The sequence below is a fragment of the Dama dama genome, chromosome 5 (genome assembly GCF_033118175.1).
Source record: "Dama dama isolate Ldn47 chromosome 5, ASM3311817v1, whole genome shotgun sequence".
In the NCBI taxonomy this organism is placed as follows: domain Eukaryota; kingdom Metazoa; phylum Chordata; class Mammalia; order Artiodactyla; family Cervidae; genus Dama; species Dama dama.
The window spans coordinates 983,072-995,904 of record NC_083685.1 but is presented as its reverse complement, the minus strand read 5'-3'; the positions used below and the strand labels follow the sequence as shown (position 1 = coordinate 995,904).

The 12,833-nt window shown below is 64.6% G+C and overlaps 2 protein-coding genes across 5 annotated transcripts in view; one reads left to right on the top strand and one right to left on the bottom strand.

The window, feature by feature from the left end:
- LOC133056245 (transmembrane protein 191-like) overlaps positions 1-12,833 on the top strand; it is a 39,242-nt gene that overhangs the window by 3,628 nt on the left and 22,781 nt on the right. The window lies entirely within an intron of this gene.
- Positions 2,579-12,833, bottom strand: part of PI4KA (phosphatidylinositol 4-kinase alpha) — a 62,705-nt gene continuing 52,450 nt past the window's right edge. For all 3 annotated transcript variants that reach the window (XM_061141377.1, XM_061141378.1, XM_061141379.1), the window contains 21 exons: positions 12,719-12,826; positions 12,514-12,641; positions 11,788-11,907; positions 11,620-11,699; positions 11,341-11,534; positions 10,614-10,704; positions 10,243-10,410; positions 10,032-10,085; positions 8,545-8,665; positions 8,240-8,369; positions 7,574-7,644; positions 6,589-6,661; positions 6,431-6,501; positions 5,626-5,735; positions 5,377-5,481; positions 5,166-5,291; positions 4,875-4,995; positions 4,601-4,760; positions 4,102-4,191; positions 3,653-3,736; positions 2,579-2,929 (listed from right to left, as the gene is read on the bottom strand). In XM_061141377.1, coding sequence (XP_060997360.1) covers positions 2,878-2,929; positions 3,653-3,736; positions 4,102-4,191; positions 4,601-4,760; positions 4,875-4,995; positions 5,166-5,291; positions 5,377-5,481; positions 5,626-5,735; positions 6,431-6,501; positions 6,589-6,661; positions 7,574-7,644; positions 8,240-8,369; positions 8,545-8,665; positions 10,032-10,085; positions 10,243-10,410; positions 10,614-10,704; positions 11,341-11,534; positions 11,620-11,699; positions 11,788-11,907; positions 12,514-12,641; positions 12,719-12,826 — 2,257 coding nt within the window. In that variant the 3' untranslated portion in view covers positions 2,579-2,877. The remainder of the gene's footprint in view (positions 2,930-3,652; positions 3,737-4,101; positions 4,192-4,600; positions 4,761-4,874; positions 4,996-5,165; positions 5,292-5,376; positions 5,482-5,625; positions 5,736-6,430; positions 6,502-6,588; positions 6,662-7,573; positions 7,645-8,239; positions 8,370-8,544; positions 8,666-10,031; positions 10,086-10,242; positions 10,411-10,613; positions 10,705-11,340; positions 11,535-11,619; positions 11,700-11,787; positions 11,908-12,513; positions 12,642-12,718; positions 12,827-12,833) is intronic.

Sequence of the window (12,833 nt, the reverse complement as noted above, 5' to 3'; positions counted from 1 at the left end):
TTTTTCAGGCATTGCATTCTCTACTTTCTGTAATCACAAAGTCACACCCTTAACACAAGATATCTCATCTGTAAAACAACGGAACTCGAGCTTTTACCCCCCTGCCCTCCACCTTGTCTCCCCCACTTCTCTGGAAGAGACTCTTGATTTTTAAAATGGACGTCTCTTCCCCCATAGTAAGTGGACTGCGTGCCATCCCCCCGCCCCGGTGAGGACAGCGGGGCACAGGACCTCTCTGGCCGCCTTGAGGCCCCGCAGGTGGGCGTGTCACTTGGCCACAGTCACCGTGGTGACGGGGGTGGGTCCCCATGTGTCCTCCGCGGCGGGCAGCCTTCTGCGAACGTCTTTTTGTATTTTGCCAGAGAGTCTGTGAGATCAGTTCCTCAGAGCGGGGTTGTGAGCCAGGGCTGACCACACGCATGCTGTTTTGAGATACCTGGGTCACTAGTGCCAGGAGCTGGGGGCTGGATGGCTGTTATGGACCCCCGCACGGGATACGGCCCCTTTCTGGGTAGGCCCCCCTCACCGCCTCATGCAGTGTGTCTGATGGGTGAGCAAGGGCACTTCAGGGTGGTTTTAATTTGCATTTACCTTATAATCAAGGGCCAGGGGCATTTCTTTTCCTGCAAACTATTCCTGTCATTTGCTTTTTCTTTTCTCGGCTGTACCTTGGGATGCAACTATAAACGGAGCTATCCTCATTCGTTTTGTTGCTGTGAGTACACACACAGTTGACTTTTGTATATTAACCTGTATCCTGAACCTCGACCGTAGAACAGACCCAGGTTATTTTGGATTTTTGTGTACACAGGCCACTTCTGAGTCGCTTCTCCTTTCCGATTCTCACACTGTTTCCTTCTCTGACTAGACTGGCGAGGGCCCCCAGGGCCCAGTGCTGAGCAGAGGTGGTGACAAGTGTGGTCCGGGAGGGCGGCTGTCAGTGTGGTGTCTTTAAAGACGATGGCTGTTTTGCACTCACGTCAGGCAAGCCCTGCTCTGGGCTCCGTGAGGCGTCGGGCTCTTGGGTTGGTCTTTTGTTAACTGTGTTATTGGAAGAGGAACTTGACTGCCCTTAACACTTTAAATTTCGTTTTCAGTCTCTAAAGAGACCTATTTGCTTGTCAGCTCCTGGGTTTAGACTTTCTACCCAGCATTGTTAAAAGCGTTTATTTCTAACTTTTTAAAACATACAGTTTGCCATATTGCCACCATCTTGTTCATGGCATTCAGTTGACTTTCATTTTAAAGCCAATGCGACAGGCTTCCTTTCCACGTGATGTGGCCATCAGTTCTACTGTGAGTGAATTTCTGTTTTAGAGAGCATTCATCCTTTATTTCCTGTCTCCCCCTGCCCACCGCACCCAGTCTCCTGTTTGCTGGTTTCTGGAAGTTACACCCTATATTCTGGTTTGTTCATTTGAATGGACTCCTCTCCACCCACCTGCCCAGACACGGCCTGAAAGCCTCTCCCTCAGGTCATCCTCTCAGCTTTCACGTGTGTTTGGTCTGGTGTTCCAACTCCACTGCTGCAGCTTACACAGTGTGGGGCTCTCCCAGCGCTCTTGTTGATCCCTCACAATTGCACGGAACCAGCCTGAGGTGTGCTGAGCAGGGGCCGACGGGCGCTGTCGCCGTTGATGGAGTGCACTGCGTGCTGCCGGGCGCGTGCGGACCGCGGTCCTCCGCCCGCTGGCTTTCTGCCAGCCCCATCACTTGTGCAGAGAAGGGTGTTGCGAATCTCCAGGTGTGTGAGTCTATTTCTCCCCTGAATTCTGTCAAGCTTTGCTTCAGAAGCACACGTGCGCCTGCTGATGGGGAATCTCTGCCCCCTCCTTTCGAGTCAGGTCTGTGACTGTATTTATTGTCAGGAGCAACCGGGCCTCACGTTTCATCGCCAGTTAGAACTCCTGCCTCCTAGTGGGAGGCGCAGAATGACTGGCACAGGGGGACCAACTCTCAGCCATGTGGCTGCTCCCCCATGACGGCCTCCCTTCCTGGACGAGCTCCGCGTCTCATGACGCGCTTACCTTCCCAGCGGCCGCGTCTCCATGTCTTGGTGCTGCACTTCCTGCAGCTGAGCGCGTCCTGCGCCAGCTCTGGGGTCCTGCTGGGGGACTGGAGTGTCCCACCCCCACTTACCGTTTCTTTATGCTCCTTCTAGGTGCCTGTTCTTTCATCAACAGGTTTTCTCTTCACCTCTGTCTTATACTGTGTACCAACCTTTCGGGTGACTCATTTCTAGATGTTCTGTCGTTTCTTTAGTAGGGTCGTCTGGGTGGGATGGACGCTTGTGGGGGTGGGGGTCAGTGCGGGAGGACGGTGTGGCCGCGGAGCAGAGCGACCTGAAGATGCTGGAGACAGACACGGGAAGGAGGCGGAGCGATGCCCGCGGAGGCGAGGCCAGGAAGGGACGTCCGGTGGCCCTGAGCCGGCCGGGAGCACACAGGTGCTGTCGCTCTACGGCGCCGTGCTGGCTCGCCTCTGTGAGGCTCACAGTCGGGGTGCCGGGGCGGCCCTGAGCCCCTGCTGCACCCTCCCCCCCCACCAGCTAAACGTGCACTTAGGATCCAAGAGTGAATCAGGGTCCCGCGCAGCAGCGTGCTTTTATTTTGTTCACGTTGGTTAAATACAGCTTTTCTGATTTTTATGCCTAAGAACATACTTCCTGTGCCTCTGAGAAAAGACAGGTGGGGAATGCGTCCAGTGCAAGAAGAGCCCGTGCCCGTGCAGAGACTGGCTCTGATTGTCCTTCTGGCCATGCAGGCGGTGCCCGGGACAGTGAGTCTCCAGCTTGGCAGCGGCACCTCTGGCCCATTTGTCTGCGGGATGAAGCGGCGGCCGGCGCGCCTGTGGAGATTGATTGTGGCCGCCCCACTCTCAGTAGGGGATGTCGTTCTGATAGTACTGGATCATGTCATAGGTCCGGCTCCTGCAGGCAGAGGGCAAGGGGCGCTGTGAGGGGCTGACCCCTCTGAGCTGCCCCAGAGGCTCAAGGCCCAACCGCGGACCTCTGCTCCGCCAGCGCCTTGCCCGCTGGGACCCGTGCTCCCTTCCTGGCAGCCCCCCAGTTCTGCCCCGTCTCCTCGCTCGTGGGCGCCTAACGAGGGCTCGGGCGGATGTCTTTCCTCAGCTGGCTGCCTCCTGTCCTAGGAGCTGAGTCCAGGCCGGGGGTCCGCCTAGCACACAGCAGAGCCATCACAGCCCCATGCTGCCCGCCAGACCCCTCCCACCGGGCCGAGCCCCTCCCTCTCTCTGCACCCTGGTCACCAAAAGCACGTGGCACCCCCAGGCCGCACTCCCCCTGGACCTTGGCGGGCCCAGTGGGGCCAGTCCTCTGTCCCCAGGGTGTGGGCCTGGGGGCTCTGCACCTCCTGCAGCCTGGCCTCCCGTGGGTCACCCTGTTGTTCAACCTGGAAACCTCCAGGCCACCTCCGACTGTCACAGCCCCGGAAATCTGTCCCCCAGAATGTCACTGAGGCCAAGCACCTCCGGTCACAGCCCCCACAGCACCTGAAGCCCCTCACCCACCCCGCCAGGCCGGGCGTCTCAGGGCAGTGCATCTGGTCACCTGGCCCAGGCGAGGCCCCACCCAGGGCCCCCTGAACACCGGGCTGGGGGGACACGCGAGGGGAGTGCAGGACTGGGGGCTTGCCTGTTGCTAAGGAAGCAGCTCTGAATGACCTTCAAGATGAAGTTCGCCGCCTCTCGCTCCGTCATGTTGGGGCTGAACCTGTGCCTGTGAGGGAAGGGCCACGTTAGGGCTGCCACCCTCCACGCGTGGATGTGGCCTGGTCTCCTGTGGGGCCGTGGTTCCCAGCTGGCCTCAAGGGTTTGGGCCCCTTGCCAGCAGCTCCCAACTGTGGGACTGGCAGCTGGGGTAGGATGGGCAGGGGGCTTGGCCTGGATGTGCCCTGAGAAATAAGGGGTGACAGGCACATCCCCTCCATGGCCACAGAAGACGGGGCACCTTGTACACGGCAGGCCTGGGGACAGCACCTCACCCGGGAGCCCATCCAGTCTGGGCGTCCCAGGGGATCACCTGGCCTGGGTGACGGGCCCTGTCTCAGGGGACTGCCACCCCGCTGTCTGCCCAGGACCTACTTGAGGAGCTTGATTGTCTGGCCACGGAAGCAGGGCAGGCCCGTGTCCAGCATGAGGGTGACCAGAGAGACGACAGCATCCATGTAGGGCCTGGGGAGAGGCAAGGAGGGAGGTGAGCAGAGTCCAGCCTGGGCGTGGCCCCTGCCCGCGTGGCCACACACTCTGGGTGCCACCACACTGCTCTGCGGCTTAGCCACGTGGCGTCGGAAACCACGGGCTCTGGCTTGGGAAGAAAGGACTTGCCACTTGGAGGGACCAGAGGCAAGGCCAAGCCTGGGAGGTGCAGACGTGGGGGCACCAATGCCCAGAGTGAGGTGCTCCAGCAGAGATGGCAGATGTGACAGGAGCCAGGCCTCAGGGGCCTCCTGCACACGCCCCTCCAAACCCCAAACCTGCCCCCCAACCCCCGCCAAGACCTGAGATGGCCCGAGGGGAGGGGAGCCTGGATGTGGGGGCCCACCGGGGCCCCACCCTCCCTCATTTGGACCGCGAGGCTCACCGCACGGCCAGGTAGCCACGCACACACATCTCCATGAACCACTTGAAGGGCGTGGCCTCCATCTTGCCCCCCATGATCATCACCATCTCGTCTGTCAGCTTGATGTCCGGCTCCCAGCCGAGGTTGCCGCCCGGGGAGCTTTCGAACATGAAGCCAAAATCTGCAAAACCCCGAAAAGCCACAGTCAGCTGCAGGCTGGGGTGGAGGAGGAGAGCCCTGCCCCCAAATGTGGATGACTTGAGGGAGAGCCCCGCCCCCACCCCACCCTGCCCACCGATGTGGATGAGGTGGCCCTTCTTGTCCAGCATGATGTTGCCATTGTGCCGGTCCTTGATCTGCAGCAGGAACAGCAGGAGGCTGTAGGCAGCCATGCTGCGGATGAAGTTGTAGCGTGCCTGTGGGGGAGATGGGCTCAGGGCCTGCTCAGCAGCCGGCGTCGGGGGGGCGGGGGCGGAGTGGTCCCCTCCCACTCCAGGAGTCGGCCTTCTTGAGGCCCACCCAAGGCTTCTGTGGTCACAAGGAAGGTCATGGCCACCCGGGAGGACTCAGGACGCTGGGCGCCCACCTGCTGGAAGGCCAGCGTGGACTCGTCCCCGTACTGGCGCGTGAAGTAGTCATACATGCCGAAGTCGGTCTGGCGGCCCAGCTGGTCCCGGGAGGTGCAGTCGGGGATGCACTCGATGACCCCACACTAGGGAGGAAGGGCCAGGCTGCAGGCACGCGGCGGGCTGAGGGGCAGGCCGAGGGGCGGCCGGGCTTCTGCTCTGGACACTTACCCCGGGGGCGGTAGCCACCACCCGGTACGGGAAGACGAAGAGGTCCAGGCCTACTAGCTGGAAGATGTTTTTGAAGAGGTCAATGATCTGCAGGGCCAGCATGTCCTGGGAGGCAGAGACACAGGGTGGTGGTGGGCAGCCACAGGGAAGCAAAGGTCCCTGTTTCTGTGCAAGGCTGGGAAGCACGCCGGGACCGGTAGAGAGCACCCCGGTGGGCCCGCGCCACCCCCCTGCCCAGGGGGGTGCTACCTGCCGGCAGTCGTCCCCCACTTTGAAGATGGCCGCCTGCCAGGAGATCTTCTGGCCGTCGGCCTCCTGCACGCTGCCCTCCTCCTCGGAATCTGAGCAGCACCGCAGGCCTGAAGGGGAGAGGCTGCCTGTCAGTGGAGGCAGAGGCCCTGTGAGGGTCTGGGGACGCCTTGCTCACATGCCTGAAGGAACCCTGAGAAACTTAGGGATCATGCCTGCAAAGCCTGAGGGGGGCTGATGAGGGCCTGGCAGACACCGGGGTCAGGCTGGCTTGTTTCCTGATAACAACTGAAGACAGAGCCCGTCTCACTGGAGCGAGGACCAGGGGGGCCCTGTTAGGGTTGGGCCCGAAGGGGTGCCCAGCAGGAGCCGGGGCCACCTGGCTGGTGTCCCCCCAAACCCACACCGCCAGAACTGTGGCATGTAACCGCATGTGGTGACTGGTGGAGTCAGCGTGGCCCTGACCAGTGGTCATGCCTTCCCAGAGACGAGGAGGGGGGACTCCGGCTGAGGTAGAGGCCGCGCTGACGCGTCCACGGCCGAGGACCAACCAGGCCCTGTGCTGGGAGGAGGTGCAGGATCCCGCCCGGACGGAGCGGGGCCTCCCGACACCCTGAGCTCAGCACCAGGACAGCCGACTCCTGCCGCGGAAGCCAGCCTGCCCGTGGGCGCTTGCACGGTGGCCAAGCAGGCCCGCCCTCCCAGGGACCTTGTCACTGCACATGTGCCCGCTCCCCAGATGAGGGGCCACACTGAGCCGTCACTGTTCACGGGGACCCCAGACTACACGGGACGTGGCACTGACCTTCCTTCTCAAGCTCACTAACCCCGCAACGTTTCACCTTGAACTTGGCCAGATATGGGGCCTTGGCGGCGCTAGAAGACAACAGAGATGGGCGTGAGTGACTGGGAGGGGGCATGAGTCAAGAGGAGGGGTCCTGCGAGGGGCAGCCAGGGGTGCACCTCTGCATGGGCGTCCCAGACTTGTAGTCGATGTCCAGCACGATGGCCTCGGGGTTGCTGGGCAGGTAGCAGCCTGCAAGGGATGGAAGGACGTCACGGGCCTGGGCGTGACGCAGGAAGACACGCTGCCGTCCAGCACGCAGGCCCATCCCCAGACAGGCTGGCACTGAGGTCTGGAGGCCCACCCTCCCTGGCTGTTTCTCTGGGTCTGTCCTGATGCCCACACGGCCCCCACCACCCTCACAGACACGTCTCCAAGGGGACTCCTGAACCCTCAGCTTCCTGGGTGCCCCACCACAGGACACACAGGAGCCCCGGCCCCGCCTGCCTGACCCCCAGCTCAGCCTGTCTGCGTGGATCAGGGTCCGGGGCTGCAGTTCCAGAGCCCCCCAGGTGGGGTCCCGATGGAGGCGCTGGCCCCGGGAGCACATGGTCCCCTGCCTCCTCCCTCACCAGCCCAGCCTCGCTCACAAGGCCCAGCTCTGCTCTGGTCTGCAGCTGGCTGGCTCCCCAGGGCCTCGGGGAGGTGGCCCAGCAGCAGGAGTCCTCTCAGAGGCTGGGCGGGGCTCAGCACGGTCGGGAGAGGAGAGGCCCCCCTGGGGCTGGTGCCCACTGCAGAGCAGGCCTGGGCACGTGGGCAGGGCCAGAGTGTGAAGAGTGAGCGTGTGCGGCAGTGAAGAACCAAGAGCTGTGTGGTGACGTCCGGGCTCTGTCCTGCCCAACCTGGAGCACCAGGGAGGCGCACGGCCCTTGTCCCACGGGCCCCGGCACACTGGGGACGCCCCTTCTCTACGCCCACTGCTTCTGCTACACTGGAGCTCGGGAACCTAGAACCACAGCTGCCTGGGACAGGGCTCGGCCTTCAGAAAACAGCTGGAGCCAGGAGGCCCACGAGTGACCGTTGGCCGGGGCAGGTTCTGGAGAGGGGTGCCAGGCACCCAGAGCCCGCACGTCCCCTTCCCACCAGGCTCCCCCCGCCGCTCACCAGGCTGCACCTTCACTTCAGAGAGAGCCGACAGGCAGGCCTTCTTCCTCTCGTCACCTTTGGGGTAGGGCCTGGGGACCAGGACACAGACGCTGGCTTTCACGCTTCTGGGGCAGGCCTGCCTCTCTGAGGGCCCCTGCCCTGGGTGGCCTCTGGCAGCCCCCAGACCTCTGTGCCCCAAGATGAGGGGCTGATGTGGAATTGCACCCTCAGTGCAGAGGGCAGCCCAGGGAGCCCACCCTGACAGCTAGGCAAGGACAGGGTGACCGGGCAGGAGCCGGAGCGCTGGGGACAGAGGGGGCCAGGCTCCTCCCCTGGGCTCAGCCAGTGTCCATGACCCCAGGGCCCATCCTGCGCAAACACAGGGCCAGGGCGTCCGAGGTCAGTGTCCGCTCCGTGTGAACATGGACCACGGAGGTGAGTCGAGACAGGACCTCAGGGCGGCCACGGGGTCTGGCTCCCTAACACTGCTGGGCCCCTCGGAGCCTCCAGAGCAGTGGCCTCAGACCCGAAGCGAAACTAACACATGCTTTCTGTGCACCTGGGGGCCCGCGGGAGCCCCGGACACGCAGGCAGACTCCCATCCGGCTGCTCCTTGGCGGGGGCCATGTGCACACCGCCTCCAGGACAGCTTGCCCGCATGGGGCCTGGAGAAGGTGCGCTTACTTGATGATGGCTGAAACGTTGGTGATCTTGTTGAAGAAGTCGAACTCCCGCTGGTAGAAGTCCTTGGCTGGGCCGGAGAGGGAGCCCGTGATCTCCTCCACCAGCTGCTCCAGGAGCTCGCCGATGTCGGCTGTGGAGATGCTGCGGCTGAGCCCAGGCCCCGGGCCCTCTCTGTGGACCCTGCCCTGAGGACGTGTGGGGCGGCCGCCCGGGGAGCTGCAGGACGGAGCTGCGGGCCAAGGTGGGGGCGGAGGGGACGACCCGGGCAGGGGGAAGGGCAGGGCCTCACGGGGGCCGGCACTCACGGTCCTTCTGGTGGCCCTCTTCGTCTACGTAGATGTTGGTCTTCATGTTCCAGATGAACTGGTGCGCCAGCAGCTGGGACTGGGAGGCGGCCCACAGGATGTACTCCCGCACGTAGCCCATCTACAGCGGTGAGGCTGTGGTCAGCCCGGCCCGGCCCCCAGCGAGGCCCGGTGCACCCGAGCAGCCGCGAGCCGGGTGTGAGCAGCTGTCTGGGGCTGGCAGTCAGCCTGCTGGCCGACCACGGGGTCTGCACTCACGCAGGCACGGGCAGCCTCACCCGCGCTCCCCTGGACTCTAGCCCACCTCTGCTGCTGTCAGCGTGAGGTGTGGGCAGGCGGGTCCCAGAAAACCCTACAGGCTGGTGGTTGAGTGTGGTGGCCCCTGCCCACCTGTGACCTCTCCTCCTCCCGCGTCAGGCCCAGCTCAGGGCGAGTCCCCACTCTAGGTTATGAAGGTGCTCGCCTTTCTGGAAGACTCCTGGGGGTGGCCTCTCCTTTCCCACAGACATCTCTGCCCCCATCTACCGCTCCCCCCACCATCTGGTGAAGTATTCCCTGGACAAATGTCCTTGACTTGGTGGTGGGCTTCCCAAATAGGTCAAACTTCAAAAAACCCAACCCCAACCCAGCAAACAGAGCGGAGGCTGACCCATGAACATGTGATCTCCAGTGCAGGGCCTGGGGCTCGGCCGGGACAGGGTGGTCTGGGGGCCCGGCCTGGGGCGGGGGGCCGTGTGGGGCGGGGCCGGGGCACTCACTGCTGCCTGCAGCTGCAGGCTCGGGGAGGCACGGGGCCCGGCGGGGGCAGTGAGGGCTCCCGGCCGTGGTCACCCCATGGGTGCTGTCTGTCCAGGCCCCTTCGGGGCACGCCTATGTTCATGGCTGAATTGCCGTGTCCCCCACCCACATGCTGAAGCCCTGCTCTTGCTGAAGGCCCTCACTGTGTGTAAAGCTGGCTGGAGGTGGGCCTTTGAAGAGCTGGTGAAGTTACAGGAGATCAGTGGGGCCTCATCTGAGCTGACTCATGTCCTCAGAAGAGATCGGGGCAGAGACGTGGGATGACCACGTGAGGACACAGGGCAGTGACTCCGTCTCCTGGCGAGGAGAGGGGCCTCGGGGGAGCCAGTCCCCCGACCTGGACACCGGACATCCAGCTTCCAGGCGTGTTCAGGTTCTGAACCCGTGAACTCCTCCAGGCTGGCCCCAGCTCACTAGCGCACCTGGCCTCTCCTCCCAGGAGACAGAGAGCTGGGCGTGGCAATCAGGGCCTGCCGAGACCTCCTTCCAGAAGATAGGTCCCGGGCTGGGCTACCCACCCTGAGGAAGTGGCAGTGATGCTTCCAGAAGCCGCTCACCCTGCACAGCGGGACTGGGCCTCAGGCGCCGGACGGCCGCGTGGTGGGGTGAGAGTTGGGGCCCAGGTCCTGGCTCTGTGCCCCGCCCGCCCGGCCCTCGGGGCTGGGGAGCACGCGTGGGCGCAGACTCACCTTGTCATACCTGAGCGCCTGCACAATCTGGGGGATGTAGAACAGGATGGCGTCCTGCGGGGGGGTACAGCCGTGACTCCAGGGCGGCGGTCCCAGGAGCCCACCCAGCCCGCACCAGCCTCATCATGCACCAGGCTGCCCCGCGGCGTGCCCGAGTGCCCCCCACCCCGCGGCCGGGCGGCCCCGAGGCCCACCCGGCAGACGGGCTCACCGGCGGGAAGGACCGCAGGACCTTGACGCCGTACTGCGCGGTGAGGGGGTGCGGCGGGTACATGCTGGAGAAGTAGGACAGGCCCGTGGGCGGGTCCGCGGGCGCCCAGCACAGCACGTGGCTGAGCTCGGGCGCGTCGGCGTCGATCGTGTGCCAGGTGACCAGGAACTGGGCGGGGGGGGGGCGGTCACAGGGTGTGCTGAGCAGCATTCCAGCAAAGCCGACGCGCGCTGCCACCCGCACACCTCCGCCAGGGCGAAGCACATTCACCCCGCTGAGCTCAGGGTGCTGGCCGCGTTCCTCCAGGCGGCCCCGGAGGTGGCTCAGAGTCCGTGCCTTCCTGCCCTGGCCACCCCCCGCCGCCCCCCTACCTTGATGGCTTCTGGGATGTCACTAACGGCTCCCGGGTCCAAGCGCACCAGACGCGTCACCTCGTTGCCAATGGCTTCCGTGTTTTTGAACCTGCAGGCGCAGGGGGTGTGGGTGGCACACACGGAGGACAGCGCCGGGGAGCCTGGGACTGAGGGCCAGGCCCGGCGCCCAGCAGCGTCTGAGCACCCTGGCTTCTGGCGGGTTCACTGCGACCAGCGGTGACCCGGACAGAGGGCCTGGAGCAGGAAGGCTCTGCCCTTCCCCTTTCAAGGACCGCACCTCCCTTGGCCAGGCCCCAAGCAGCCCGTGGGCCAGAGGGTACCGCGGCGGGTGGGAGGAGGGGGCGAGTGGCCAGGCCGCGGTCCTGCCCCGCGTGGACCTGGCGCCTGTGGAGGAAGCACCGAGCAGGCAGTGTGGGCTCACGGGGTGGCAGGGGTCTGCAGGGACTCGGCCCCCTCCGCTCCTGTCGGTCAGAGCTGCCGGGAGAGCTCACAACCCAGGCGCTGCAGCCCGCGGACGCCCCCGGGAGTTACCAGCTGCTCCCTTTCCTCGTCAACCAAGATGGGCCTGGGGGCCCCATTACCACCTCGGGATGCGGGGTGCTGGGCCCCAGCGGGACAGAACCCACCCTGCACAGCGCGTAGGAGACACCCCCGACGGCCCAGGTGGTGACGCCCCCGCCCTGCCCCGCTGCCGCTGTGGCCGTGGGCGCGGCCTGGAGCGCACCTGGCTGGCAGCTGCACGGCCAGGTGGGGCGAGATGCTCCAGGCGAGGTTCACGTTGTCCTTCCACTGCTTCTCGCTCAGGCTGATGTACTTGGACCTCCAGTTGGCCACGCTGCTCTCCCCTGCCTGGTCCAGCTCCAGTTCCGGGGCCGACAGCGGGTTATACCAGGTGATGAGGCGCTCGATCTCGGTGGCCTGGGGGACAGACAGGGACATGGCTGTGTCCCTGTGTGTCCCCAGCCGCCCCCCACCCCGGCTCGGGCCTAACGGGCGGCCTCACCAGCAGTGACAGCAGCAGGGTCCGGCGCTTCATGTAGTACTTGTGCAGCTGAGAGCCCCGGTTGGTTTTCTTGGACATGCCTGGGGCGGGGGGTAGACACAGGGTGTCCCTCAGAGACGCTCTACCACCCCAAGGACCCGAGGGGCCCAGGTGAAAAGCCTCACCGACCTGACTTCTTGGAAATGGTGGACATGCCACTGGACAGTGGGTACGTGTTGATCCAGCCCTGCGTGGCCTGCTGGCGAGAGCCGACCGCGATGTCCAGGTTGCTCCGGGTGTCCTGGTTGTCTGCGGGCAGACACAGCATTCTAGAACGAGGCAGCCATGGGGGAGGAGACGGGGGAGATGGCTTCACAGGGAGCCAGGCACCCGTGAACTCCGGCAGACCGCTGCAGCAGAAGCTTCCCACAGCAGGCGGTGCTCCCCGAGTGCCACCCGCAGTGGCCATGGGGCACCTGCCCCCCAGTTGTGCTCCCGCACAGGGGGGCCAGGGCAGACGTGGGGCCGCCGGCCCTGCTCCGGGGGAGCCAGGAGCCACCGGGACACTCGGTGTGGGTGCTGTCCCCTGTCCTGGCAGACAGGCCGCCTGCATGGGTCTGCTGCAGAGACCCTGGGGCCCTAGCTGCTGCAGGCAAGGGCCTGACCGCGGGGACGCTCCCACGACGCTTATGTTAGAGTCGCTCCCGAAAGGGCTGCCCGGCTGGGTGACGATGGACCGTGCCTCGCCCCTTCTGGCCCACCAGCCTCAGCCCAGGGTGGACTGACAGGCATGCGGGACACCTGTGAACAGCCTGGCGCTGGGAAGCTAAGCCGAGGGCGTCTGCCTGGCCCGGGGGCCCTACCCCCACTCCTGGCCCAGAGCACGGTGGGGGAGCGGAGAGCGGGCCGGCATACCTGGGGGAACAAGCTGGCTGGCAGTCAGGTACTTCTTGTCTGAGAACATGGCGGTCCAGAACTTGATCATCACACTGATGTCCTCACGTAGCCGCTTCTCCCCCTGGGTCGGGAATCTTGGGGGGCAGCTGCAGATGGGTGGGGACCGGGGTGAGAGCCAGGTGCGCGGCGGGGGGACCCGGCCCGGGGTAGGGGCGGCGGGCACCTGAAGTAGTCGAAGGCGGTGGAGTAGATCTTCTCGCGGAGCACGTTGCGGATGGTGGCGTTGGGCAGCACGTCCGCGTGCAGCAGGGACAGGCCGAGGGTCAGCAGCCTATGAG